This window comes from Sphaerodactylus townsendi, linkage group LG14 (assembly GCF_021028975.2).
Source record: "Sphaerodactylus townsendi isolate TG3544 linkage group LG14, MPM_Stown_v2.3, whole genome shotgun sequence".
In the NCBI taxonomy this organism is placed as follows: domain Eukaryota; kingdom Metazoa; phylum Chordata; class Lepidosauria; order Squamata; family Sphaerodactylidae; genus Sphaerodactylus; species Sphaerodactylus townsendi.
Genome location: NC_059438.1, coordinates 15,094,640 through 15,120,961, shown reverse-complemented (window position 1 = coordinate 15,120,961; position 26,322 = coordinate 15,094,640). Strand labels below are relative to the sequence as shown.

The following is a 26,322-nucleotide window of genomic DNA, read 5'->3' as shown; positions in this document are numbered from 1 at the left end:
AGGATATAGCAGGATATTGTGTGCTCCTACATTGCAGGGAGTTGGACTTGATGGCCCTTGGGGTCTCTTCCAACTCTATGATTCTATATTTCAAGAGGTGTGTGAAAACCCGTCGGGAGGGGGCTACCAGAATATGGTGTGGGAAAGGAAGAATGGGTATGGGAAGATTTCTCAAGGTCATTCAGGGGCAGTATGGTGGTTGCATTTAGCTAGCATAGCTCATAGCTCTTGATAGATGCCTCCTCCGCAGATTTGCCTAATTTACTGGTTTTCAACCTGATTTCCTGGAAGCCTTGGATTTCCTCTGAAGCTTATTAGGAAGTACTCTTCAATGAAAAGATCAGTAATAGCGGGCAGGCTATCATGAAAGCAAGAATGACTGCCGCTGATTTTCCTTTGCGATGTCCAGCCATGAGAGAGACCTGGGCTTGTTTGAAAGTGCATTCCCAGTTCCGCTACAGAAACAATGCAAGCCAATCTGCTTGCTTAGCAAACCTGTGTGATTTCACCTGTGAAAAACATGCCGCACTGTCTAACACAACACACGCTGCTTGGCTGCTTAATAGCACAGTCCTATGAAGATTTGTTTGTATACATTATCTACAGCCCACCTTTCTCACTGGGAGTCAAGTTGGATGACACATAGCTTTCCCCACTGACAGAGTTGAACTGGTTTCTACCTAGGTTCACCTCAGTGAATCCCCACTGCCACTGAGCTCAACATTGTTTTGTCTCAGGTCCCCCCCCCCAGAACTGCGACATCCTTGTCGCAGTTATGAACTACACTTTTCTGCCAGAACAAGGTCGATACCGCTTCGAAGTGGGGAAGCATTGAAACAACACCTCATCCATTCAACCAATCACGAGCCGCTTTTGTGGCATGCACAGAACGGGAGAGTCGTGGCGGGCAGAAAGTCCATGTAAACTGTAAACTGTAAAAACTGTACAAAAAACCGCTCCCATTTCCCGCCATAACACAAGCTCCAATCACGATCGAGGAGCGAAACAGGCACCAAGATGATCCCGCCCACTTAGCTCGGTTCCAGGGGGCCAACTCAGTTGCTGTGGGGACAGCCTGGAATCGCCCTCCACTGAAGGGAACCGAGTCAACCTTAGCTACCTTCTGTAGTAGGGAAAGCCCCATAGTAAGCCAAGACAATCAACGGGATGGGACATCCAGTAAACAATTCAATAGGATTTGGACTGCAGAAATGTGGGACCAACTGGAAATCTGAAACAGAACTGAAGCAAGTATAAAGTATTGACATGCTATACGCTTTAAAGTACATTGATCCAAGTTGGATTGTCCCAGTCAGAGCTCAAAAGCTAAGCAGTGATGACCTGGCTTGTATTTGGATGGCAGCTCATGAAGGAAGTACAGGGTCACTATACACAGGCAGGCAATGGCAACCCACCTCTGTTTACCTCTTGAAAACCCGACAGGACTGTCATAAGTTGGCTGCGATTTGGTGGTACTTTCCACCATTGGAGGTGCATGGAAGTCAGTGGGTTCCCAAGGATGTAACTATGTATTGTCGAAGACTTTCACGGCCAGAATCACTAGGGTGTTGTGGGTTTTCCAGGTTGCATGGCCGTGTTCCAGTAGCATTCTCCCGTGATGTTTCGCCTGTGTCTGTGGCTGGCATCTTCAGAGGATCCTCTGAAGATGCCAGCCACAGCCACAGGTGAAACATCAGGAGAGAATGCTACTGGAACACGGCCATACAACCTGGAAAATCCATGACACCCTCAGAATATTAGAACTGCATTGGAAGTGTCGGATGCATCAACTTGTGAAAGGCTCCTGAAAGTAGCATGTTGAAAAACAAACACCCCCTCCAGTCCTTTTAAAAGGTCATCTTGTGCTTGCAAATTTCACATATCATGCATTGCACAAAGAAGATACTTTGAAAAATGTCTCTGAAACCTCTAGCTGGTTCACTTAGCTGGATTCTAGTATTCTTAGAAAGGGAAACTTTCAGGTGTGCCAATGTTATTTCTGCTTTGCATGGGAAAATCACATCATGGAGGTAAGCCATCGGGGAGGGCACGTGGGAGGGATCTGTATATGTATAACAGAAGTACATTGCATAGCTTTTAAGTTCCTTTTATTTTTGGACTGGGTGTCCCCCTCCTCCCCGTTCACTCCCGAGCTGGGACTTGGGCCTCAAAGCTTGGCTGGTGCAGCCAATAAAGCAACCTCTCGAGAGTCAGAGTTCTTTGATGCGCTGGCCTTTATCCACCTGGACTTTCTCCAGGACTGCACTACATTTTTTTAAAATGGGGATTTAAAGGATGGGGAAAGGGGGAAAAATGAAAGCATTGGTCGCAGCGTCAATGGAAGGAATGTCGGCTCGACATGAAGCCTGCCATATTGGCTGTGACAGAATTGTACTGTCACTTCAAACTAATAAAAATTATACTTAGGAAAAGGGCACAGAGAAGATGGCAGGTTTCAAAAGAGGATTTAAGGCAGTATAGCTACCCATCCCACTATGAATACAGTCCTGTCCTGCAAGGAAAGAAGAAGAGGAGAAGAATTTGGATTTATACCCCGCTTTTTCTCAACCATAAGGAATCTCAGAGCAGCTTATAAATTCCTTCCCTTCCACTTCCCAGATCAAACACCTTGTGAGGTACCATGGGCTGAGAGAGGTCTGAAGAACTGGGACTAGCCCAAGGTCATCCAGCATGTAGGAGGAGTAGGGAAACAAACCCTGTTCATCAGATAAGAGTCTGCCACTTAGGTGGAGGAGCAGAGGTGGGATCCAGCAGGTTCTCACAGGTTCCCGAGAGTAGGTTACTAATTATTTGTGTGTGCCGAGAGGGAGTTACTAATTGGTGATTTTGCCACGTTATTTTTGCCTTAGTTATGCCCCTCCTCTCAGCAGTAGCACACAGAACTTGAAGCAGTCTAGCAGGAGGTGCACCGACGTGCATGGTAGCCTGCGCCTGCTTGCATTCGTTTCCCACCCAAGGACCGGCGCAGCGGCTGCGTCCTTGCCACAGCCCCGCCCAGGAATGCCCCGCACACAGAATGCCTGGCCACGCCCCCATTGTGCCCCGCCCAGCCCCATTGGCGCTACACCACAGTTTGAATCGCACCACCATGGGAACCTGTTACTAAAATTTTTGGATCCCACCACTGTGAGGAGTTCTGGTGAATAAGAGATTTGTCATTTGCCCAACTATCCACTCACTTGTCTGCCAGTGCTGATACTTGCTGCCTGAGAAAATGTGTTTAGGAACTGTGTCTGAACTTGGAAGTGATGGGTGATGCTCTAGAACTCCCAAAGCTGTTTGGTATTTATCGTAGATATCTCTACGGTCTGTAAGCAATGGCTATCTGACTGACCAATAGCTAATCAATAGATCAGGTCATAAACAGTGACTTCAGCAACTTGTTTATGTACAAACAGTTAACCCTTTTATAACTGAGTTGTGACAGACACTTGGAAAATCCCAACATTTTAGCCCACTCAGCACTAATGAAAGAATAACTGAAGGGGCAAAAAATCCTGGCCTGCGTCACAGATTTCATCCCTTCAAAAAATTCCACTGCGGTCAGAGGGTTAAATGAGAGGCCCCTTCAGTCATTATTACAGTATTATGAATGGGCTGCTTCACCACCACTCCTTAACATGCTCCATTGAAGGAGAAAAGAAAGAAAGCGAAGAAACAAAAAGGATTTGTCTGCAAGATATTGTGGTTATGAAGGCTCACTGTAGTTTTACCAATCCCCCCCCGCCCCCGTACACTTCCGATTCTCAATGCTTCCTCGATTTTAACATTTCATCGAAGGCCAGGCAGATACTGAAGAAATGTTTTTTTATGCACTAAGCATGGCTTCATTACTTTGGAATGACAGACTGGTCACCGGACTGTTTGCATTTAAACAACTAGATGTTTCTTAACAAATAGCTTTCTACACAACCATTGATGAGATCACACTAGGCTGGGCTATTTGCCTGCTACTGATGGACTTACCAACCCTGCCACATGGGCTACTTGCTATCACCATATCTTAATGGCAATGAATTTTATGAATTAATGGTGTGTTGAGTTGTTGAAGGCTTTCACACCCAGAATCAATGGGCTGTTGTGGGTTTTCTGCAGTGGCGAAGCTACCAGGGGACCGGGGGGGGGGGTGCGTGACGCACAGGGCACACCATTTCTAGTCACGTGGGGGGTGGAAAAATCCCCCTCTCCCCGTGGCCTCCCCGCGGCGCACCACCCCCGCGGTGCCTCCCCCGGTGCACCACCCCACTTACTTTAGGAATGGAGCAGGTCGGAAGCCTGCCTGTGTTGCCTGGGCCTGGTGGGAACTACATTTCCCAGGGGCTCCTGGAAAATGTAGTTTCCACCAGGACCAGGCAACACAGTCAAGCTTCCGGCCTTCTTCTCCGGCCTGCTCCTTTCCTAAAAGTAAGTGGGGTGGGGTGCCGCGGGGGGGGCACTGTGGGGAGGGTGCCGTGGAGGTGCTGTGGGGGGGGGGGCAAAAAAGCCAAAGCGTGCACCGGGCGCACTTTGGTCTAGCTAACGCCTCTGGTTTTCTGAGCTGTGCAGCTACGGTCTGGCAGTTTTTGCTCCAGATATTTCGCCCACATCTATGGCTGGCATCTTCCGAGGCATATCATGGTTGCCGTGACATACCTCTGAAGATGTCAGCCATAGATGCGGATGAAACGTCAGGAGCAAAAGCTATTGGACCATTGCCACACAGCCTGGAAAGCCCACAACATGTAATCTATCTATCTGTCTGTGTGTCTGTGTGTCCGTTGTCGTTCCTCCCTCCCTCCCTCCTTCCCTCTCTAATGTATAGATATAGATCAGTGATTTTCAACCAGGGTTCTGTGGAACCCTGGGGTACCATGAGCATGTCCCAGCGGTACCGTGGCAATGCTAACCCCCCCTCACTTTTGTGGTGTCTCCTGCCGGCGCCAGCAAAGACAGAGCCTGCCACAAGGTCAGCAGCCACTTCCTCCCCCCACCCCAGTTCTTCCCTTCACCCTGGGACGGGAAGGTGGGGGGTGTGGCAAGCAGGGGCACTGGGAGGGGAAGGTGGGGGGGGATGGCAGGGGTACCGTGAGATATGAAGAGTGAAGTCAAGAGTACCGTGACATCGAAAAGGTCGGTAAACACTGATATAGATAATAGATATATATTAGCAGAGTAGAAGAGACAGATTCTCAGTTGCTTTCTTTCAAAATGAGTTTACTAACAATAAAGGGAGGGTTACATGGAGATAAAACAAGACATTCTTTCTTTCCTGTTACACATCTATATTACTGTGCATTTGGTTACATCTTGCTGTCTATCTGCTGTCTCACATGGGTCCTAAGAATCCCCTGGAATTACAGGTCTTCTCCAGACTTCAGAGATCAGTTCCCTTGGAAAAATTGGCTGCTTTGGAGTATAGACTCTCTGGCGTTATGCCCCACTGAGGTCCCCAGGCTCCATCCCCAAATATCCAGGGGTTTCCCAACCTGGGTATGGCAACCCTCCCCCTATCACCCGCCCCTGGCCAGGGGAGACCTGGCAACCATAGATGACCCCAAGATCGGACCTGAATCTTCCTGCCTCTGAACCGTTCAGCAAACATCTGACTAGGTGTCAGCATGTAAAATCAGTTGCCTTTCCCTGATCCCCTAATAGCCCCTTCGCCCTTTCTGTCCAGCAACCCGAAACCTGTGAGATTTTGCAAGGGTGTGAAATATCCGCAGTCCCTCGGAGCCTGCCTGTGCTCGTGTGTGGTGGGACGGGGAGATTTGTGGGATACCAAATGTCCCTGCAGTCCCACAGGACAAGATCACATCTCCTGTTGAAATATTACGGAAAGCAAATGTCTCTGTTAATTAAGGTCATCCGTGCCTCCGCGCAGCTTGGGTTGTTGTGTGCCGCGGAAGGATTTTAAATCAGTGCTGATGCATCGTTTTGTAATGTTGTGTCTCCTCCAGCCCCACTCAGGTGAACTCCAGATCCAAGCATTCCCAAACTTTATACAGTTTGAAAATAAACAGATTGGATTTTTTCCCCTCGTTTTTGTTTTGTTTTGCCTTGGGCCTCTTTCTAGGCTTTTTGCATACCGTGACTTGGAGGTTTGTCTGGTAGTAAAATCTCAATCCTTTTTTTTTTCTAATTTGAAGCATTCTGCTTTTCTGTTTCTCTTTTATCTCTCCTAGTCGAATCCCCTGAGGAGATGTAATTTTCGTAAACTGAAATGTAATGACCAGATACAAGTTTTGTCATGTGTGGTGTTTAATGACTGTGAGTATCCTTTGGTACACAGCACACTGGCATCAGCAAAAGGAAATATTCTTTCAAAGACTGGAGAGGAGGGTATGACGTTTGTAATAACGACCAAAAAAATGAAACTATTTCGTTTAGGTGTGGGCTGGCAAGACATAAGCAAAAAGCTTCTTTCTGACCTAGGTTATGTTCAGTGTGACTTTGCATCTTAACCACTAAGGGCCTTTCCCCACTTACCTTAAGCCCTGTGCTACTCTCCAAAAGTAGCCCGGGGTCCCCCGGCACTCCCCACAACAGGGGCGGCGACAGCGCAGCCACCCCGACGCTGCCGCTGTTGCACCCCCTCAGTGCGCGGCATCCCTGGCACTCTTTTAAACGGTGCCTTGTGATGACCCCGTGGGGTCGCCCGGGCGCGCGTCAGGGATGCCGCGCGCTGAGAGCAGCGCGCGGCATAGGGGGGATTAAGGTAAGTGGGGAAAGGCCCTAAGTTTCCCCTTCAGTCGTGTTCGACCCTGGGGTACCACTGCAAGCAGAGATTATGTGGGGTAGTTTGCCATTGCTTTCCCCAGCTATTCTTTACCCCCTAGCTATGTGCTAGGTGCGAACCAAATCACACAGAGGCCAGTCGCAATGGTACCATTAGAACTGGACTTGACTTATATTTATTCATTTTTTAATTTATATATTCGATTTTTAAACCGCCTTCCCCCGAAGGGCTCAGGGCAGTGTACAACATAAAAACTGTAAAAACATTAAACATTATTTCAGACTAAAACCATTTAAAACATCAACAATAAATACTAAAGGAACTTTATCTGTAACAGATGGGGATAAAAAAAAACCCACCCACCCCCAACCTAGCCCACTAGAGGCCAGGATCGAATGGGGTCTCAATCGACCTGGCTGGTCAAATGCCCGGCAGAACAGGTCCATTTTACAGGCCCTGCAGAAAGCTTGTAGAAAGCTTTGGAACAGAAGTCCACCTCCCCCTTTCCTCTGGTTATGAGCTCTTTAGGAGGACCCAAATGCAAACTAGCTAGTAAAAACTACGGAGTCCAGTTGGGCTGAGCAAACACGCATAGAATCAGGCTAGGATGGTGGTGGAAGGTGCCGTCAAGTCACAGCAGACTTAATGACAACCCAATTGGACGATAAATAGACAGAGGTGGTTTGCCATTGCCTGCCCCTGCATAGTGACCCTGGACCTCCTTGGTGGTCTCCCATCCACATACTGAGCAGGGCTGACCCTGCTTAGCTTCCAATATCTGATAAGATTGGACTAGCCTGGGCAATCCAGGTCCAGTTATATCAGGTGACCTTAATCTGTGGAGACAGTGGGGTGGGAGAAGGCAACGTAGTTGAGTCTCCATTCTGTGATGTACATCGAAACTGGAAACTCTGTTAAGTCTAGAGTAGTAGACTCCAACAGGTAGCTTGTGAACTATTGCCAATACGCTGGCAAGATTGTAAACCCCCCCTCCCCCCACAAGCTTTTATTTCATTGGATTCTTCTTTGTGCTGCTTAGCTGATAGCTTTATTTCTGGTGCTCTGCCTGGATGAATGTTTATTTATTTATTTATTTAGGCTATTTCTCTGCCACCTCTCCAGAATCCTGCTCAAGGCAGCTCCCAACTAAGGAGGGAAATATGAAAAAACCCCAAGCAATTAAAAACATATTGACAGCTGGGGTTCCGAAGAAACAAACAATGCCCTCATCGTAGCCAGTGGAACTTCCAAAACCCTCTTGCCAAAGCCATGCACTGTTTTAGAATCTATGAACTGTTAATGTCAGAACCATGTAAGCTGAGAAACAACAGAAGTCTTCATCTGCATCTGCCTTCCTTCAATGAACAAGGAGCACCTCAATTAAACAAAGAATTTCCTCAGTCACCTCAATCCACTTTAAGAAGAAGCAGAAGAAGAGTTTGGATTTATATCCCACTTTTCTCAACCATAAGGAGTCTCAATGTGGCTCACAAAAGCCATTCCCTTGACCACTAGCCCATGTGCTAGTGCTGATATTCTCTTCCCTCCCCTCCACACACACTTCCTGCTGCTGCTGTTGCCAGAGGACTGAGAGACTTGTTATTTCTGAGCACTCTCTGTTATTATTATATCAATATACTGATGTATCAATATGAGAATTCAGAGACTTGTGTGTTTTGGCTAAGCCCGTGTGAGTGAGCTTCTTCTGTGTGAGTTGAAGGAGCCGGCAATATGGAAGGAGGGGCAAGGGGAAAGGCCTGGGTGGCAGCGCAAGAGAATGGGAAGGATGAAGCTAGGTAGGCTGGCCGTGGGAGGAGGGAAGACATCCGCGGCAAAGCTGTACTCACTGGCAAATCTATTCTGCTCTGGCAGCAAAGCAAATTAAAATCATGCTAGAAGTGGTCTCGCTTGCTGCAGAGAGAATGGAAAGTGAAAGTGGGGCTTGAGGCCATGGCCACACAGCTTGGGAAACCCATAACAACCAAATCTCATTTTATTTAGTGGGGCTTCCTCCCAGGAAAGCCCTTTTGGGGCCGTGGCCTTAAAAGACCTTTCCCTCTCCTCCTGGAATGCTCTGAAACTGGTTTTTTTTTTAAAAGGCTCATTTTAACAATTTTTGGGATGACATATTCCCAAATGATTTATGTGCAGTCCTTGAAACATAATTTGGAAAACCCGCCAAGGCATCCTTTGGAATCTCTCAGGGATGACTCTCTTTCCCAACACCCATGCGTGATGTTTTATACATGGGGCAAAACTAGATTGGTAACTTTTTTTAAAAAATTGTACAGGTGGTGTGTGCTTGCATGCCTCTTTGTAAATATTTCAGTGGGGCTTCTCCCCAGTAAAGCCCTTTTAGGGTTGTAGCCTTAGAAAACCCTTTCCTCCCCTGTTGGAATACAAACACATGCTCTGAAACTTTTTTTTTTTGAAGCCCTTTTTAAATGATTTTCTGAACGGCATATTCCAAAACGATTTACACGCAGCCCTGGAAACTTAATTTGGGCCACACGCTCTTGCAGATTTCTCAGAATTGCCTGTCCCTGAGATATCCCATGTGCTGATGCTTGACTAAACTAGCTTTGTAACAAGTTTCCCAAAAATTGCAGAGAGGATGTTTCTTTGTTTGCGTGGATTCTCCGAACATCCTCCCAAGTTGCAGCGACTCGTGGCTGTTTCTTTATGTCTCCTTTTTTGCAGGTTTTTTTTCCAGAAAAGAAAATCCCAGGAGAGAGAGAGAGAGAGAGAGAGAGAGAGAGAGAGAGAGAGAGAGAGAGAGAGAATCTCAGGAATGGAGCCTTCCTCCATGGCTCTGAGCTCTGCTGCCTGCGTCTGGCTGTTGAAAGAGAAACACACCAAAGCAGCCGCCGCTGCAGCTTTTCCCAGCTTCTTTTTTTGGGGGGGAGACTCCAAAAGGATCCTTGGTCCCTTTCATGTGCCGCCTCGGTCCAATAGGAATCCAGCGGCTGCCTGCAAGTGGTCTAATCTCAATGAGATGTCAATCATGTTCCCTGGTGGGTGAAGTAAGGTCTTTTGTAACCGCCTCTGTCTTTGGGAAAGGAGGAAAGGGAAGGGGGGGGGGGGGGAAAGCAGAGAGAGAGAGAGAGAGAGACTTGAACACAGAGAGAGGAGGAGAGCCGCAGCCAACACCGTGCAGCTTTGCGAGGAGCCGCTGCTTGGAATAGGCGCTGCTTGCGGAGTGTGTACAACTACACACACGTACAGGCACCCCAAAGGTGCATCTGCACATGTGTTTGCTGTGCTTTCAGTCGCTGCTTTCCTTTGGTCGTGGCTGTGAAGGAAGGAAGAGGGGAAGACTGGAGCCCCTGGATTTCTAAAGAGAGAGAGAGAGAGACTTGTTGGGGATTGCTGTCTCTAGAAAGTGTGCATTTTTGTCTGCCTGCACATCCAGAGAGGCAAAGTAGATTTCCTCCTCCGGTTTTGTGTGTCTGTGTGTGTGCTTTTTTTTTCTTCAAAGCCATGAACTCCGCAAGCCACCGCTGACTTTGGCCAATGCCTCTCCTTGGCTAAGAAGATGGGGAAACTTCATTCAAAACATGGTAAGTTTGTGGCATGGCTTGTGGGGCGGGGGGAGGGGGGGTTTCCCAAAGTCTGGGTTCTTTGGACTTGGCGGGAGGAGGGTCGACATGTTGCCATCTAACCCTCTGTTCTCTCCCCCTTCCCCAATTTCCCTCCCTTGTTTCCACATGGATCCGCGCGAAGCCGCTGTGTGTAAACTGAGAGAAAGTCCGGAAGGTAAGCTGGCCTCTTTATTTTGGGTGGGCTTCGTTCGGCCCCCTCCCCACCACTTCATTCTCCATCTCCTCCCCCCCAAAAAAGTTTGTGGATGCTGGCGGTGTAGCCCCCAGTCTGGGCTGCCTTTAGTTTTGGTCAGTTTCATGCCCCCCCCTTCATTTTCCATCTCCTTCCCCCTCAAAAAGTTTGTGGATGCTGTGGTGTAGCCCCCAGACTGGGTTGCCTTTAGTTCTGGTCAGTTTCATGCCCCCCCCCCCCACAACTTCATTTTCCATCTCCCTCCTCCCAAAAGTTTGTGACCCCAGTGCGGATATTGGTGGTGTAGCCCTGAGACTGGGTTGCCTTGACTTCTGGTCAGTTTCATCCTTATCCAACTTCATTCTCCAACTTCATTCTCCATCTCCCTCCTCCCAAAAGTTTGTGGCTTCTTCCCCCAGCGTGGATGCTCCAGTAGCCCTGAGACTGACCCTCCCTGGCCTTCCTTGGGTGGTTTTAATCCCGGGGGCAGGTAACATAGTTTTAAAAAGGGATGTCGGAGAGTCCTGTGTGGCAACTGTGTCTCTTTCTTCGTCCCCCTCTGCCCAGGTGATAGTTTTGCTGTGAATGCCTCCTTGGCGCGGAAAGGGCTGGAGGACTGGATGGTGAAGCAGAAAGCTCTGGGAGGCGGGAATGGCAGTTTGGGGCTCCAAGCCGGTTGTCAGCACCGAGCAGTTTGCAGGCTGTCCGGCTCCAGGGTAAGTGATGGGTTCCTTCTGTTGCTGGCAAATCCAAAGCTTCAATTTCCATCCTGGTTGCTGCAGTTCAAGAGAGGAAACGTATCTCCCTCCCCACTGTGTCTGTTTCCTTTCCCTCCTTTCTCATTTGGGGTTTTGTGCTTTTGGGAATGTCCTCTGTCCTCTCCCTGCAGGGGAAACTCACAGAAACTGCATTCTGGTAGGGCAGAAAACCCTGTTTGATCAGATGCAAGGTTTTTATGCCTTCATATGTTCCCCCCCCTCCCCACTGCAAAACTACCAAGAGCCTAAATGTACAAAATGAAACTTCTGGATTATGTTTGTGTGCCTGTGTGGTCCCTTTTTTATTTCTGTCATGCTGCCATTTGTTCCACGAAACAGACCGATTTCCACTGATTTGAGAAGTCCTAGGAGTGACTTGTTTCCTGGCAGGATTCTAAGTTTTGTGCTCCAAGTTGTGTCCCTATGCAAAGGACTGTCCCGTAGCTTTTTGGCTGCTTAACCACGTGCAGATCTATCTTTTTCCTATCTGGGGATGCTTGTACATCTCTTTTGTGTGGAGTGCCTTTTTCTTCTGCTGGGCTTCTGGGAACGGTATGAATGGGAGGAAAAAGAAGGTTTGGGCGGGCAATCTGTATTGTTCTTCACGCTGTTGTTTCCCCTGTTGAAAACTTGTGGAATGCTTTCTCCTAGTAGCCCTTTGGGCCAGTTATTTTGATCTGAGAAGTTAGTGCAGAGAGGTCTACAGCCTGGAATGTCCGGGCGTTCCGAAAGTTTGGTCTTCAACCCATTGTCTGAAAGAAACTTGAAAAGTTTTGTGGGAAGCATTAATTTTGGTCAGCAGGGAAACATTTTTGAGGAAAGACTCGGAAAAGAGCTGAGGAGAGCAGCAAACGTTGTCTGGGATTCTTGAGTAGTGTTTTCCCTCAAGGGGGCTTTCCAGTGGGGAAAAAATTGATATTGGTTAGGTTATGTCCTCCTGGAAGCCTACATTTGAGTAACAGGCATTGTTTTAAGTTGTACATTTTCCTCCTTGTTCATGCATATCATGAGGCCCATTCATTGTCAGAGATGTGTATGTTAGCTTTTCCTGGACATCTGGACTTTGCTTTTTTATCCCGTTGTTATCCTTGAAAACAGATATGAAAGGGAGCTTTTGATAGTAAGGAGAGAGCTACCTTCCTTTCAACTGGACAAGGTGAACCCACAAACAGCAACTTTCCAGAAAAGCCAGATCTACGTGGGGATTTTGGTATAAAATTATAAAATTATATCCCTATGCCCAAACTCCAGGCCAAATGATATAGCACTGTCCCCAAAGTAGAACACTTTGATATCTCCATAATCTAGGAAATACTCTGAAATGACTCTTGGGGATAGCAGTCTGGGAGAGTAATTCTAAGCAAGTCTACTTTGAATTCTACTCAAGTTTATCCAGTGGGGCATACATCTATCCATAGGAAGGTCTGGTTGTGCCGAAATGGCCTAGACAATAAATAGGCAATAACTGTAATTAGACAATAAAATGAGTAATAATCTACATCATGACTTCTGTTTTTATTATGCATAAATGTGTGCTTCCATGATTTCTTCATGTTTGGGCTGTTTAAGTGTTGCATGCGGTGGTATTCACACAATGCAGAGTCATTGGAAACTATGGTCCTTTAATGGCATCTAGTTGCTTGAAGAAGATTATCAGCATAGGTTTCTGTCTAATACTGTTTTGGTGAGTGTGGAAATCAAGCCATGGGTTAAAGAAGTCTTTTAGGCATTTCTGTCTCACTACAAGTTTCTAGTCCACAATGTATTTTTACTTGTTTGCCCACAGTATACTTGTGCTGAATTCTATATGTTTTGAACCAAAGTAAGGCATAGCAGTTTGTGCCACAGGTGACCAAGTAAACTGTTAGACTTCAGTATAGTTTCCTAAGTATGTGACCATTTCCCTGGTCAGAATATTTGGTTTCTGATCCAGATGATTATTAAAAAGTGGTTAAAAAAACTCTCTGCTAGTAAACCTTTTAGTAGTGTTAACTCACAAAGATGGGGAAAATATGCTCTATGCCTGAATGACCTTGCTCTGTTCATTTTAAAAGTTGTGATGGTACACATTTTGGAAACGATGACAAAATTTCAGAGAAATAGAAGAGTGGAATTTTTAGATGCTTGATTTGTGGATTATACATTTCTTTCTACCTAGAGCTAATTGATTGAAGCTTTGGGGCATTCCTGCCTACCCTCTTTCAGAAAAAAAAAGATACCCAAACCCATTCTGCAGTCAAGAAGTCCTGATTCAAACTCCAGGCAAAAACTTCACCCAACTCTGAGTGTGTTTGTGTGTGGGGTTAATCTGGAATGTTTGCAGGGGTTGTTGACTCCTAGTTAGTTATGATGAAGCAAAGTGTATTTTTCACCAACTACTTTGGTAAATTGCTCGTACATGTTTACTGGGCTGCAGTGGACAGTCAAGTGTTCTTCCAAAATTGGTTTGGTTTGCAGAAAGATAAACAGTATGGTAAATAAAGAAAGAAAGGTGCCCTTTTCATCAGTGTGCATCATCCTGTTACGTTTTTGCTCATGTTCTGTGACTTTCTGCTGGAAGGAAAACAATTAACTGGGGTTGGGTCATTAGAAACATACCAGCTGTATATAATGGGATGGGTAAAAGGATGGAAGAGTGATCGTTTTGCAAGCTTTGCTTGGGATTATTGGTCAGTCCAAAGGTGCCACGTGAAATGCAGTCTCCTTATGATCTGAATTGATCACTTTCATACACTGAGTTGCATAAATCTTAGTAAGTCAGGGATGAACATACGTATGAATAGCAGTGGTTTCGCTAAATCAAGTTCCGAGAAAAAGTTTGAATTCAGGCTCCAAAGTATGCCAGACATTTTTGGTTGCAAGTTTTCACTTCCACTCAGCCCTGCTGGAAAATGGAGCTTGAAGCCTTTCTGTTTTGGTTAGCAGCAAGTTTTTTTTGTATATATATAAAATTTTTTTTGCCAATTTTCAGATATTTCACAATTTTTCTTTACTGAGTAGGAAATGGAAGAACAAAGTAGCATCTTCCTCTTAATGATCTGGTTAGTATTCTGGAAAAAGACACACACGTTGCATGCAAATAGAGTCGAGCTGTGCAATCTGTGATTGCTCTATGAAGTTCTGGAGCGCCTGCCTGTTCCTGACAGGGGAAAAGAATGATTTATGAAATAGCAGGGAACAGAGGAACTCAAACATCATTCGAAGTTATGCAGCTTCTTGGCTTCAGAACAAGACTGCTGCTGTAGCTGGCAATCACGGCTTTGTCATCCAGAGAGGAGTAGATGCCACATTGTGCAAGGATTTAGTACAGCTGGCTTTCAAGCAAGGAGGACAAGCCGTGGCTCTTTGGAAGAGCCTGCATTTTGCATGCAGAGGTCTCCAGGTTCAAACCCTGCATCTTCAGTTAAAAGGCCCAGGCAGTAGGTGCTGTGAAAGACCTTTGCCTGGTATCCTGATGAGTGGAGTAGTGGTTAAGAGTGGTGGACTGTCATCTGGAGAACCAGGTTTGATTCCCCACTCCTCCACATAAGTGGCAGACTCTAATCTGGTAAACCAGGTTTGTTTCCCCACTCTGACACATGAAGTCTGCTGGGTGACCTTGGCCTAGTCATAGTTCTCTCCGAACTCTCTCAGCTCCACCTATCTCACAAGGTGTCTGTTGTGAGGAGGAGAAGACAAGGCAATTGTAAGTGACTTTGACACTCCTGAAAGGTAGAAAGAAATGGTTAGAAAAACCAACTTTTCTTCTCCACATGAAACCTGCAGGTTGACCTTGGCTAGTCACAGTTCTCTCAGAACTTCCTAATTTCTACCTACCTCACAAGGTGTCTGTTGAGGGGAGAGGAAGGGAAGGCATTTGTAAGCTGCTTTGAGGTATACATTCAAACTCCTTTTCTCCTTCTCCTTCTCCTTCTCCTTCTTCTTCTCCTCCTCCTCCTCCTCCTCCTCCTCCTCCTCCTCCTCCTCCTCCTCCTCCTCCTCCTCCTCCTCCTCCTCCTCCTCCTTCTTCTTCTTCTTCTTCTTCTTCTTCTTCTTGACACTACTGACCTTGATGGGCTGATGATCTAATTCAGCTTCATGTTCATGTGAGGAAAGAATAAGGTTGAGTTCATGGGGACGGCTTCCATATTGCCAAGTGTGGAGGATCTTTTTCATAATCTGTTTTGGGGATATGGGTCTCTGTACTTTGAAGTTCTGCTCTGCTAATGATACGGTGTCCCCTCCCCTTTAGGGAGGTAGAAATGTTGCTTGGTTAGACTCAGCTTTGATTCCCCCGTCTGCACTGCCCCAATTCTATTAAGAAGAAAATTAATTGCTCCTTGACTCTTCCCCTAATGTATATTTCCATTAAGAACGTATCAAGCTTCCTACCACCAAGTCATGCCATTGGTCCATATTGTCTCCTTCAACTGGGCAGTGGTTCTCCAAGGACTGAAATAGCTTTCCTAGTTCTGCTTCCTCAGGTCAATTTAACTTGAGGTCCTATGGACTTTCCCTGAAGCCTGGAGAAAGCACATGTCTCCCTGTTCTATAGATATGGCTCTAGGAGTAATAGCCACATTAGAGAGAGTATACTTTAGAACTGAAGAAGTCCCAGGTTCAATATCTAGCATTTTCAACTGATTTAGAAAGTTTGCATGATCTTCAGTAGTTACACTGGGACATCTTTGCTCTGAACTGTGGAGACCTTCTGCCATTTGAGGTCTAAATAGATTAAGTAGACCAGTAGCCCAACTCAGTGTCAAGATATCTTCTAATATACATACACCTGAAGCAAATCAGTAGAAAAACATTCCCCAACATGGTGTCTATGGTGCTGTGGTGCCCATCACTACTTCCCCTGAGCTTTTTGGAAAATGAGGGGAGGGCCTCTGTAAAGTAAACAATATTGGCTGCCCTCATTCCTATGAAAGGGTTATCCATGGCTGCAATAGCAGCCTCAGCTCCTGGAGGATCAGGAGGAACTGGTAAGCATTTGTGTCTTCCTTAGCTAGTGTGTGATTCCATTCTTCTTCCAGGCTTGATGGGCTTTTGCCATAATCTTTTTTTCGTAAAGTAGAAAATGAGCTTTGTTGTAGTCATAGAGTCTAGGGCAGGGGTCTGCAACCAATTGGCCATGCTGGCAGGGACTGATGGGAATTGTAGTCCATGACACCTGGAGATCTAGGGAGATAGGTTGTTGCCCGGGGGAGATGAAGTGCACCCATCCTGTCCTCCAGCCTTGCTGTTCTCCCAATGGCTGGGTCATGCTTCCAACCAAAGTAAAGGTAATGCTAACCTTGACAGACAGACCAATGACATGACTTTGAATAAGGCATCTTCATGTGTTCAGCATGATTGTCATGCCAATGTTTCTACAAAGCAAGGAGGGAGCTACTGCCTTTGGCTCCGCCTTCCGTGGCAACCATTTTAGCTTTGACTTCACCTCCTGTGGCAGCCAATTTCTGGTGGTATTTACCACCCCCTGCCAATTCCAAAGGTGCCTCCAAACTCAAAAACGTTGGGGACCCTCTTCTAAATAATGGTGTTTTGCTCTTGGGTCTGGAATCCTCATCTATGTGACACCGTTGATGCCTTCTTGGGGGCAGCAGTGTGTCCCTGTTGTACTCCGTGTTAACTTTCATGGATCATATTTTGGCTGCGATTTTTTTTTATGAACTGGGAATTAGAACAAAGTGGAATTCTGGTGTGCAGAGAGTTTTCTTAGAATTCTCTCTAGTGAAAGAACTTCCAAGGGTTGAAAGCCTCACAAAGACTTTGAGAGCAAAGGGAATGCGTTTTCATTGCTATTTTATGGAGTTTTGCCTGCAAAGCAAAAGAGGAAGACGTGTCAGTTGCTATGTATGGATTTATCTGTTCTTTCTTCAGATGTTTGTTGTTACAAACTGGTTTTGCAAACCTACATCATTCTTAAGGATTTTTTTTTGTCCTTTCTCTGAGTGTCAGCTCAGTTGTGTGTATGTGTGTGGGGTGTGGAGGTGGTTTTCAGTGTAGCATTTGCTTAATTCAGCTTTCTTTTATCTTCAAAACCTGAACAAATGTTCCTAGTTTTCTGACTTGAACGGTGCAATCCGTTTGGAGCCTTCTGGGGTTGAAACAGAATGTCATTTTAAGTGTGTTCTAAATGGGATAAAGTCAGTTCAACTTTTCACTCTTCTATATCTATTGGGATTTCTCTGTTGTTAGCACCTGGATGTGTTATGGAAGCCCAGACTATTGCATTCTGGGGAGATGTTCTAGCACACAGGTGGACTGATTCCAGAGTTGCATGGAGCACAGCTGCAACTTCTGAAGAGTCAGCCTCATCCCACCTGCTGTGTCACACAAAACAAGAGTGCATTCCTATTTCTGTGATGAAGTACTGAGTTGTGTTGAGAGGACTTGGAGGGACAGTCCTTGATCTGTTGCCATGCACAGAGTAGGCGAGGCTACATGCAGAAAGTTGGGCAAAGTTATTCCACAAGACATGGCATCTTCCTGTTGGGTCAGGTGATAAAAGACCTCCCCATTGTAACCCACATGGCATCTGATCATTTGGGCCCAGGCACCTCTCAATATTAGCTCAGTCATCTTTTTCAAGAGTCCCAGTCAAAAACGGCAATTGTGAGAAGCAGGGTCCTTTCAGAGGTTGCTCCGGCCTTACTGAGTTCGCTCCTTGGAGAAGGAGTAATGGCTCCACTCAACGGGCTGGGCATACAACCGTGGTGCCACATCTGTGCTGGCCCACTGTTCATAAGGGGGCTTCCAATGACAGAGAGACTAAAAACACAAAAAGGCCTCCCTGCTGTAGGGAAGCCCCCACCAGACTTTATAGACTTACTTACTTACTTACTTACTTACTTACTTACTTACTTCTGCTTACTTCTATTACCACTCTACTTACTCTAATTTACTTCTACTTACTTCCTACTCTTATTTGTTCTATTTATTTATTTGTATTTATTTATTTATTTATTTTATTTTATTTATTTCGGGTTTTATGTATACTCACTCTACTCCCCCAGAGAGGGCTCCCTGAGCTGCCGGTTATGACATCACTTATGCTCCTGAAAAGGTGGTGTAAGTCCTAAGTTAAGGTGACCAGATTGTCACCTTTGTAAACCGGGACCTGGGCGGGTGGCATGTGCAGCATCCAGAGGGCGCACTGCCTTTAGGCTCTGCCGGTTTCAGGGCGGGAAGCGGGGGCGCCCCCCTAGAAGGCAGTAGCGGCTCAAACGTGTGTCGGGCAGGCTACGCAGCTGCAGCCTAGAGCTCTCCCTGTTTTTTCTTGGCGCTTCCCACATTTCTGCCCCAGACAGGGCAGGAGAAAGGGTGCGCTGGGATTCCAGAAGGCAGTGTGGCAGCCTTCCAAAAATTGGGACGGTTCAAAAAACCCGTGGGATGCGGGACAAATTGGTTTAAGGCGGGACTGTCCCGCCAAAAGCGGGACGTCTGGTCACCTTGTCCTAAGTCCCGATTGCTGGGGCAACGGTTTGGTGAGAACCAACTGGTGTTGACTCTCCACTGGCCACGCCCCTGGACCGCCTTCTACGCCAGCAGCGGTGGGGGGTGCAGGGACTCAGGCATGGCCTTCAGCGTCACATCCCACCACTGTGGAGGGCTGCGGCAGCCACCCACTGACATATTTGCCTCTCCGCCAGGGTGTGGCCTTGCGCTGCTCTCAATGATGAACTCGTCCCGCTCCTTTGGATGGGGCCATTAGTTTTTGTCAGTATTACAATACTTTACTTTGTAAACAAGCTCTTTACGTGGGAAGAGCTAGATATGATCATAGTAGTGCCTTAAAGACCAATAAGATTTTTGGAATATAAACTTTCGAGAGTTAATCAATCTTTATTGCGGTCATAGACCAGCATAGACCCTAAGGTACATCAGGTAACTAAGATACACACAATTAAAAGTCTAAAATATATTAAAACTGTACATATATATCTTGAAGAATCTACTAGCAGGAGACAATTGGGTACCGCTACTGGATTTGAATCCAGCTCCTCTATTGGGGACCAGCACAACTACTCTTTGAAACTGTCTTTACAAGGGAAGCATACAATGTGAATATTTATGGCTGGTGTTTTCATGCTATTTGTTGCTTTGTTCTCAATTGCACAATTTTTTCTACCATTGGAATGTATCCCTTATATCAGTGGTGGCGAACCTTTGGCACTCCAGATGTTATGGACTACAATTCCCATCAGCCCCTGCCAGCATGACCAATTGGCCATTCTGGCAGGGGCTGATGGGAATTGTAGTCCATAACATCTGGAGTGCCAAAGGTTCGCCACCACGGCCTTATATGATGAGCAGAGAGAAGGGTTGCCAGAGATAGTTTGGGCTGGCAACTTTTGGGAGATGGGGCATTTCAATAGCGCGGGGGGGGTCACCACCTGGCTGATGCCACTTCTGTCACCCACCTGGAAGCACTGGTATCATTAATTGGGACGATATCTAGGAACTTTCCTAGATTCTATGATGATGTCACTTGACACAACCGAAGCACTGGTATCACACTGGGATCTATATTCCTAGAACTCTTCCTCTAGATTCTAAGTGATGATGTCACTTGACACAACCCGAAGTATCTGGTATCACACTTGGACGGCACTTAGAACTCTTCCTAGATCTCTAAGGATGATGTCACTTGACAACTGAAGTATCTGGTATCACACTGGGACGACATTCTAGAACTCTTCCTAGATCTCTCTATGATGATAAGTCACTTCTTGGACACAAACCGGAAGCACTGGTATCACACTGGGGGCGATATTCACCAGAACTCTTCCCAGATCTCTATGATGATGTCACTTCTGACACAATCCGGAAGCACTGGCATCACACTGGGACGATATTCTAGAACTCTTCCCAGATCTCTATGATGATGTCACTTCTGACACAATCCGGAAGCACTGGCATCACACTGGGACGATATTCTAGAACTCTTCCCAGATCTCTATGATGATGTCACTTCTGACACAACCCGGAGTACCTGGCATCACACTTCCATGGGACGATATTCTAGAACTGCTTCCTAGATCTGCTATGGATGATGTCACTTCTGACACAACTGAAGCATCTTGCATCACACTGGGACGAGCATTCTAGAATCCCTCCTAGATCTCTATGATGATGTCACTTCGATACAACTGGAAGCATCTGGTATCACACTGGGACTCCATATTCTAGAACTCTTCCTAGATTCTATGATGATACTCTTGACACAACCTGAAGCACCGGGTATCACACTGGGACGAGACTTAGAACTCTTCCTCTAGATCTCTATGATGATGTCACTGATGGCAACCCGAAGTAATCGGTATCACACTGGACGATATTCTAGAACTTTCCTCCTAGATCTCTATGATGATGCCACTTGACACAACCGAAGCATTCGGTATCATTCTTGGGACGATATTCTGTGAAACTCTTTCCTCTAGATTCTATGATGATGTCACTTCTGGACACAACCTTGAAGCACTAATTGGTATCACACTGGGATCTATATTCTAGAACTCTTCCTAGATCTCTATGATGATGTCACTTGGACACAAACCCTGAAGCATCTGGTATCATTAATTGGGACGATATTCTAGAACTCTTTCCTTGGCATCACACTGGGGCGATATTCTAGAACTCTTCCCGGATCTCTATGATGATGTCTCACTTGACACAACCTGAAGCACTGCATCACACTGGGACGACATTCTAGAACTCTCTTCCTAGATCTCTATGATGATGCTTCACTTGGACAACGGAAGCACTGGCATCACACTGGGACGATATTCTAGAACTCTTCCCAGATCTCTATGATGATGTCACTTCTGACACAATCCGGAAGCACTGGCATCACACTGGGACGATATTCTAGAACTCTTCCCAGATCTCTATGATGATGTCACTTCTGACACAACTCGGAAGCACTGGCATCATACTGGGACGATATTCTAGAACTCTTCCCAGATCTCTATGATGATGTCACTTCTGACACAACTCGGAAGCACTGGCATCACACTGGGACGATATTCTAGAACTCTTCCCAGATCTCTATGATGATGTCACTTCTGACACAACCCGGAAGCACTGGCATCACACTGGGACGATATTCTAGAACTCTTCCCAGATCTCTATGATGATGTCACTTCTGACACAACCCGGAAGCACTGGCATCACACTGGGACGATATTCTAGAACTCTTCCCAGATCTCTATGATGATGTCACTTCTGACCAATCCGGAAGCACTGGCATCACACTGGGACGATATTTTAGAACTCTTCCCAGATCTCTATGATGATGCCACTTCTGACACAATCCGGAATCACTAGCATCACACTGGGACGATATTCTAGAACTCTTCCCAGATCTCTATGATGATGTCACTTCTGACACAATCCGGAAGCACTGACATCACACTGGGACGATATTCTAGATTCTAGAACTTCTTTCCTAGATTCTATGATGATGTCACTTGACACAACTGAAGACTGGTATCATTAATTCATCATATTCTAGAACTCTTCCCAGATCTCTATGATGATGTCACTTCTGGACAATAACCCCGGAAGCACTGGCATCATACTGGGACGATATTCTAGAACTCTTCCCAGATCTCTATGATGATGTCACTTCTGACACAACCCGGAAGCACTGGCATCACACTGGGACGATATTCTAGAACTCTTCCCAGATCTCTATGATGATGTCACTTCTGACACAACCGGAAGCACTGGCATCACACTGGGACGATATTCTAGAACTCTTCCCAGATCTCTATGATGATGTCACTTCTGACACAACCGGAAGCACTGGCATCACACTGGGACGATATTCTAGAACTCTTCCCAGATCTCTATGATGATGTCACTTCTGACACAACCCGGAAGCACTGGCATCACACTCTTTGGGCATCTATATTCTAGAACTCTTCCCAGATCTCTATGATGATGTCACTTCTGACCAATCCGGAAGCACTGGCATCACACTGGGACGATATTTTAGAACTCTTCCCAGATCTCTATGATGATGCCACTTCTGACACAATCCGGAATCACTAGCATCACACTGGGACGATATTCTAGAACTCTTCCCAGATCTCTATGATGATGTCACTTCTGACACAATCCGGAAGCACTGGCATCACACTGGGACGATATTCTAGAACTCTTCCCAGATCTCTATGATGATGTCACTTCTGACACAACCCGGAAGCACTGGCATCACACTGGGACGATATTCTAGAACTCTTCCCAGATCTCTATGATGATTTCACTTCTGACACAATCCGGAAGCACTGGCATCACACTGGGACGATATTCTAGAACTCTTCCCAGATCTCTATCTCAGGTCAAGTTCTAGATCAACACCGCGATGTGATGCTGGTGCTTCTGGGTTATGCTGGAAGTGATGTCATCATGCACTGATAATGATTGCTGTTGCTGCCCCAGTTTTGCTGTCTTGCTTCCTCCTGTCAAACAAATGAGTCTTAGCAGGCATTGGCAACACTTAATCAGGAGTTTGCCCACCGTTAGCAGGCACCTGGTAAACCTAGCACAAAGAAAGGCAGGTCTCACACCTACAAATTTGCCAAGTCAGCTTATAGGGTCATTCTCTGATAAAAGCGCTCTTAAGTCAGATGAAGGCATCAAACTTTCTCAGTAGAATGTGAGGGTATATTCCACCCACTGTAAAGGACACATGATTGCTTTTTGTGTCGGTTGTGTGACTTCTTAAAATAACTGCATTCCTCAGTCTGGTGGTGTTGTGTTTCTGCAGCATACTGGTGGAACAGGCCAGTGTTATCAGGATTTTGTTTGTTTGTTCGTTTGGCTACTTATACAGAATGAATCATTTTTTATTTGTATTGCACATGTGCCTATGGGTTGCTAAAGGTGTTTCTTGAACTTTGTAAAGATCAAAGGACGGGAAGACTAAAAGAATAAGGACATGTGGCCGCCGTAAAAGATAATGTAATTAAAATTGCAGCTCCATGTTGACATCTCTGGTTTGGAAGGGTTGCGATGGGGACACTCCCCCCCCCCATCAAAGAGTCTCCGGCAGCCTTAGGAGCGCCACGGTGATGAGATTAGTAAATTGGCCAGAGGATCTCACTGGAAACTGGACTCCAAAGTAATTATCCCAGAATGATACCAGTTGGTACAATTAAAAACCACAGTGCCATTGCCATATGGAAAGCGTTAGGCATCCTTACGAAGTTTCAAAGCTATGCGCTGGAGGTTGAACTGACTTGGGGGCGGGGGGGGGGAGCATAAATTTAAATGCTTTGTGTTGCGAAATCGACCCAGTTGAGTGTGCCGAGCCATCTGGCAGAGCTGGTCGAGATGAGAAGATGTGTGTTTATCTGTGCGCATTTTCCAGATAGTTCAGAGTTGACATGGCGAGTTGTTAATTTGGATGTTGGCAGGGAAGCTGAGTGGCCCTTGAACTTTCTTCAGGAACTTTAAAAAAAGGGGGAAAGAGAAGGAAGAATAAAGCTTGTAAGAACGTGTTGCTGTTGCGGCGGCGGTGGGGAAGAGATGTAATCTTGGATGATATGCATTAATATGGGGTTGATTACAGCAAGGGTTGATAAGGATGAGGTTATTTAACAGTCCTGTATCTGTATCTGGACTGGGCCATAAAACAAGTAAGATGGAAGGGAGTCCCAAGGGGGAGACCCACTTGGGATGAGAGCAGATTTGGTCGGAGCATTGGGCAGATCCCCTGTGGAGTTATTCTGTTCTTCCAAGGATCCCCAACTCGGTGCCTCTGGGTGCCATTTTCTGGTGCCCATCAAGTGTTTTTAGGAAGGGGCAGGGTCAGATATGCCTTTTGCCCAGCAAACATTCTGATTGACTATCAGCAATCTGATTGGTTGTGCAGTTTTTTTAAAAAAATGTTGCTTTGGTAGCAGCTGCCCCCGCAGGACAAGAATCTGCCCCGTGTGACTGAAGTCAAGCTGTGGCAATCATTTTGTGGCTGGCTCTGCCTCCCGCGGCAGCCATTTTGTGGCAGCCATTTTGTTGCTGCTCTACCCACGCCCTGTCAGAATTCCAGATGAGCCTAGAGGCTCAAAAATGTTGGGGATCTCTGTATTAATCCTTCTCTTTTTTAAAATATATTTTTAAAAATTTTCTCACACGTAAAGCAAACAAAACATGCAAACATAAAGAAAACACAACACCATCTGCACAGTCATATCATCTTTGAATATCTAGGTCCATGCATATATAATTAAAACATTAATTCAATTGCTATTTCTTAAGTGTATTCTAGTAGTTACAATCTACTGTTTTCTTTCAATTACCACTTTAGATGCCAACAAGATTTTGGGAGTATAAGCTTTCAAGAGGCAACACTCCTATATCTGACTCTCGAAAGTTTATACCCACAACATCTTGTTGGTCTCTGAGGTGCTAATGGGTTCGAACCTTGCTCTTCCTTCATTCTGTGACTTCAGATGTCAACCGGAAGAAAAATACTGCCCTAATCGGAAAGTTCTGGGTTCAAATCCAGGCTTGATTTTGTTATGCACTGTGTAAGGTTGGTTACTTTGAGCAACATTCAATGTCCTTTGAAATCTTTCCTTTTCAGTTTGGTTCATGTCATTTTCGAGAACTAATATGGTGTAGAGTTTACAGTGTTAGATTAAACTTGGGTTCTAATACTCACACTATATATGTATGTACTGAAAAAAGAGCAATGCTGTGAGCAAATCTCTTAATTTTGCACTTTTCTTGTGGTAAATTGTGGGAAGTTCTCTCAGTTTTCCCCTCCTATTACTCTTTGTGCAATGTTAAAATATTTTTTAGATCCGCACATCAGGGAGATATAGATTTGCATGGCCTTAAAAAGTTGTTTGGATTGTTCTAACCATTGAGGAAAAACCCCTTTGTATCCTGCTTGACATCATGAAAGTAGGCTTTGAGGGAGAAAATTATTGACGACACATGTTGTTTTTGACTGCAAATGAGGATGAAGTGCCACTATAAATGTGCTAATTTCCTTAATGGCTTAAACTCTCATCCAAAGACTTGGTCTTTGCCAGCAAACAAACGACTGCAGATGAGAATATGTTGTAGTGCGCTCTTATGGACATATGGAAATGTCCTCCGCACCAGTTCGTTAAAGGAAGGTTTCTTTATAAGGTTTTGAGCAATTCTGTAATAAGGCCCAGGAGGGGCTGAATAAGTGGTATTTTTATAGTCCCGCTCCCTCCCTTCCCGAAGATGTTAGGATGACTTTTTATGGTTCTCTTTGAACTGGTTTGGAAAGGGGGGGGGGAGGAGGAGGAAGAGAAGTCGCTGGAGTATTGAAACTTTGTAAGGGCTGGTTCTTTCTTCAGAAGAAGAAAAATATCATTTGGTGATGATCTTTTAAAACAAAGCAGAACGTTCTCTCGGCACGCCTCCCATAAGTCCAGCTGTTGGCCTTTACAGAAATTCTTGAAAGGCTGCGGGTTATGTTTCCTGCATGCTAGCTTCGAAACCAGGTTGAAAAAGTATGCTGAAACTTTTTTTTGGGGGGGGGGGAGATATTTTCTTGGCATGTGGAAGTATGCGTGTACCGACTCACATTGACCCCGTCTCTGTGTGTCCTGTTCGTACGCATTTTGCAACGGGAAGGGCCTCCGAACCGGCCTTCTAATTTTCGCTAACCACAAGACTGAAATGTTCGTTGAACGATAATCTTAGTACAAGGAATATAAACACTGTACTGCCTTCTATAAGGGCCGACTGAAATGGCACAAAACGTGGGACAAGCTTTAGAGCAGAGCTCTTATTCGGGCTTAAGATGAAGTAGGGAAAAAAGCAGGTTTTTCGGGTTAACATCTTGTCTTCCAAACTTTGATACAGGTTAGCCTGTGACTGTCCCTCCAGTCATGTTTTGTGACTCCCATCTGAGTGGGGGGGGGGCGGTTTGACCCCTGGTCTCCTAGATCCTAGTGACTAGTCCAATGCTCTAACCGCTACACCACATGGCAGATATGACTTTTGGATAAGTTCACAAGAAAGAAAATAGTCCCAGACTTGACCTGGAGCAGCAGTGGCATAGGAGGTTAAGAG

At 45.8% G+C, this 26,322-nt stretch overlaps 1 protein-coding gene across 2 annotated transcripts in view; it reads left to right on the top strand.

The window, feature by feature from the left end:
- Positions 1-9,836: 9,836 nt before the first annotated feature.
- The window catches only part of NKD1 (NKD inhibitor of WNT signaling pathway 1), a 139,459-nt gene continuing 122,973 nt past the window's right edge, over positions 9,837-26,322 (top strand). For both annotated transcript variants that reach the window (XM_048516118.1, XM_048516117.1), the window contains exons 1-3: positions 9,837-10,296; positions 10,460-10,492; positions 11,078-11,226. In XM_048516118.1, the coding sequence (XP_048372075.1) occupies positions 10,272-10,296; positions 10,460-10,492; positions 11,078-11,226 (207 nt within the window). In that variant the 5' untranslated portion in view covers positions 9,837-10,271. The remainder of the gene's footprint in view (positions 10,297-10,459; positions 10,493-11,077; positions 11,227-26,322) is intronic.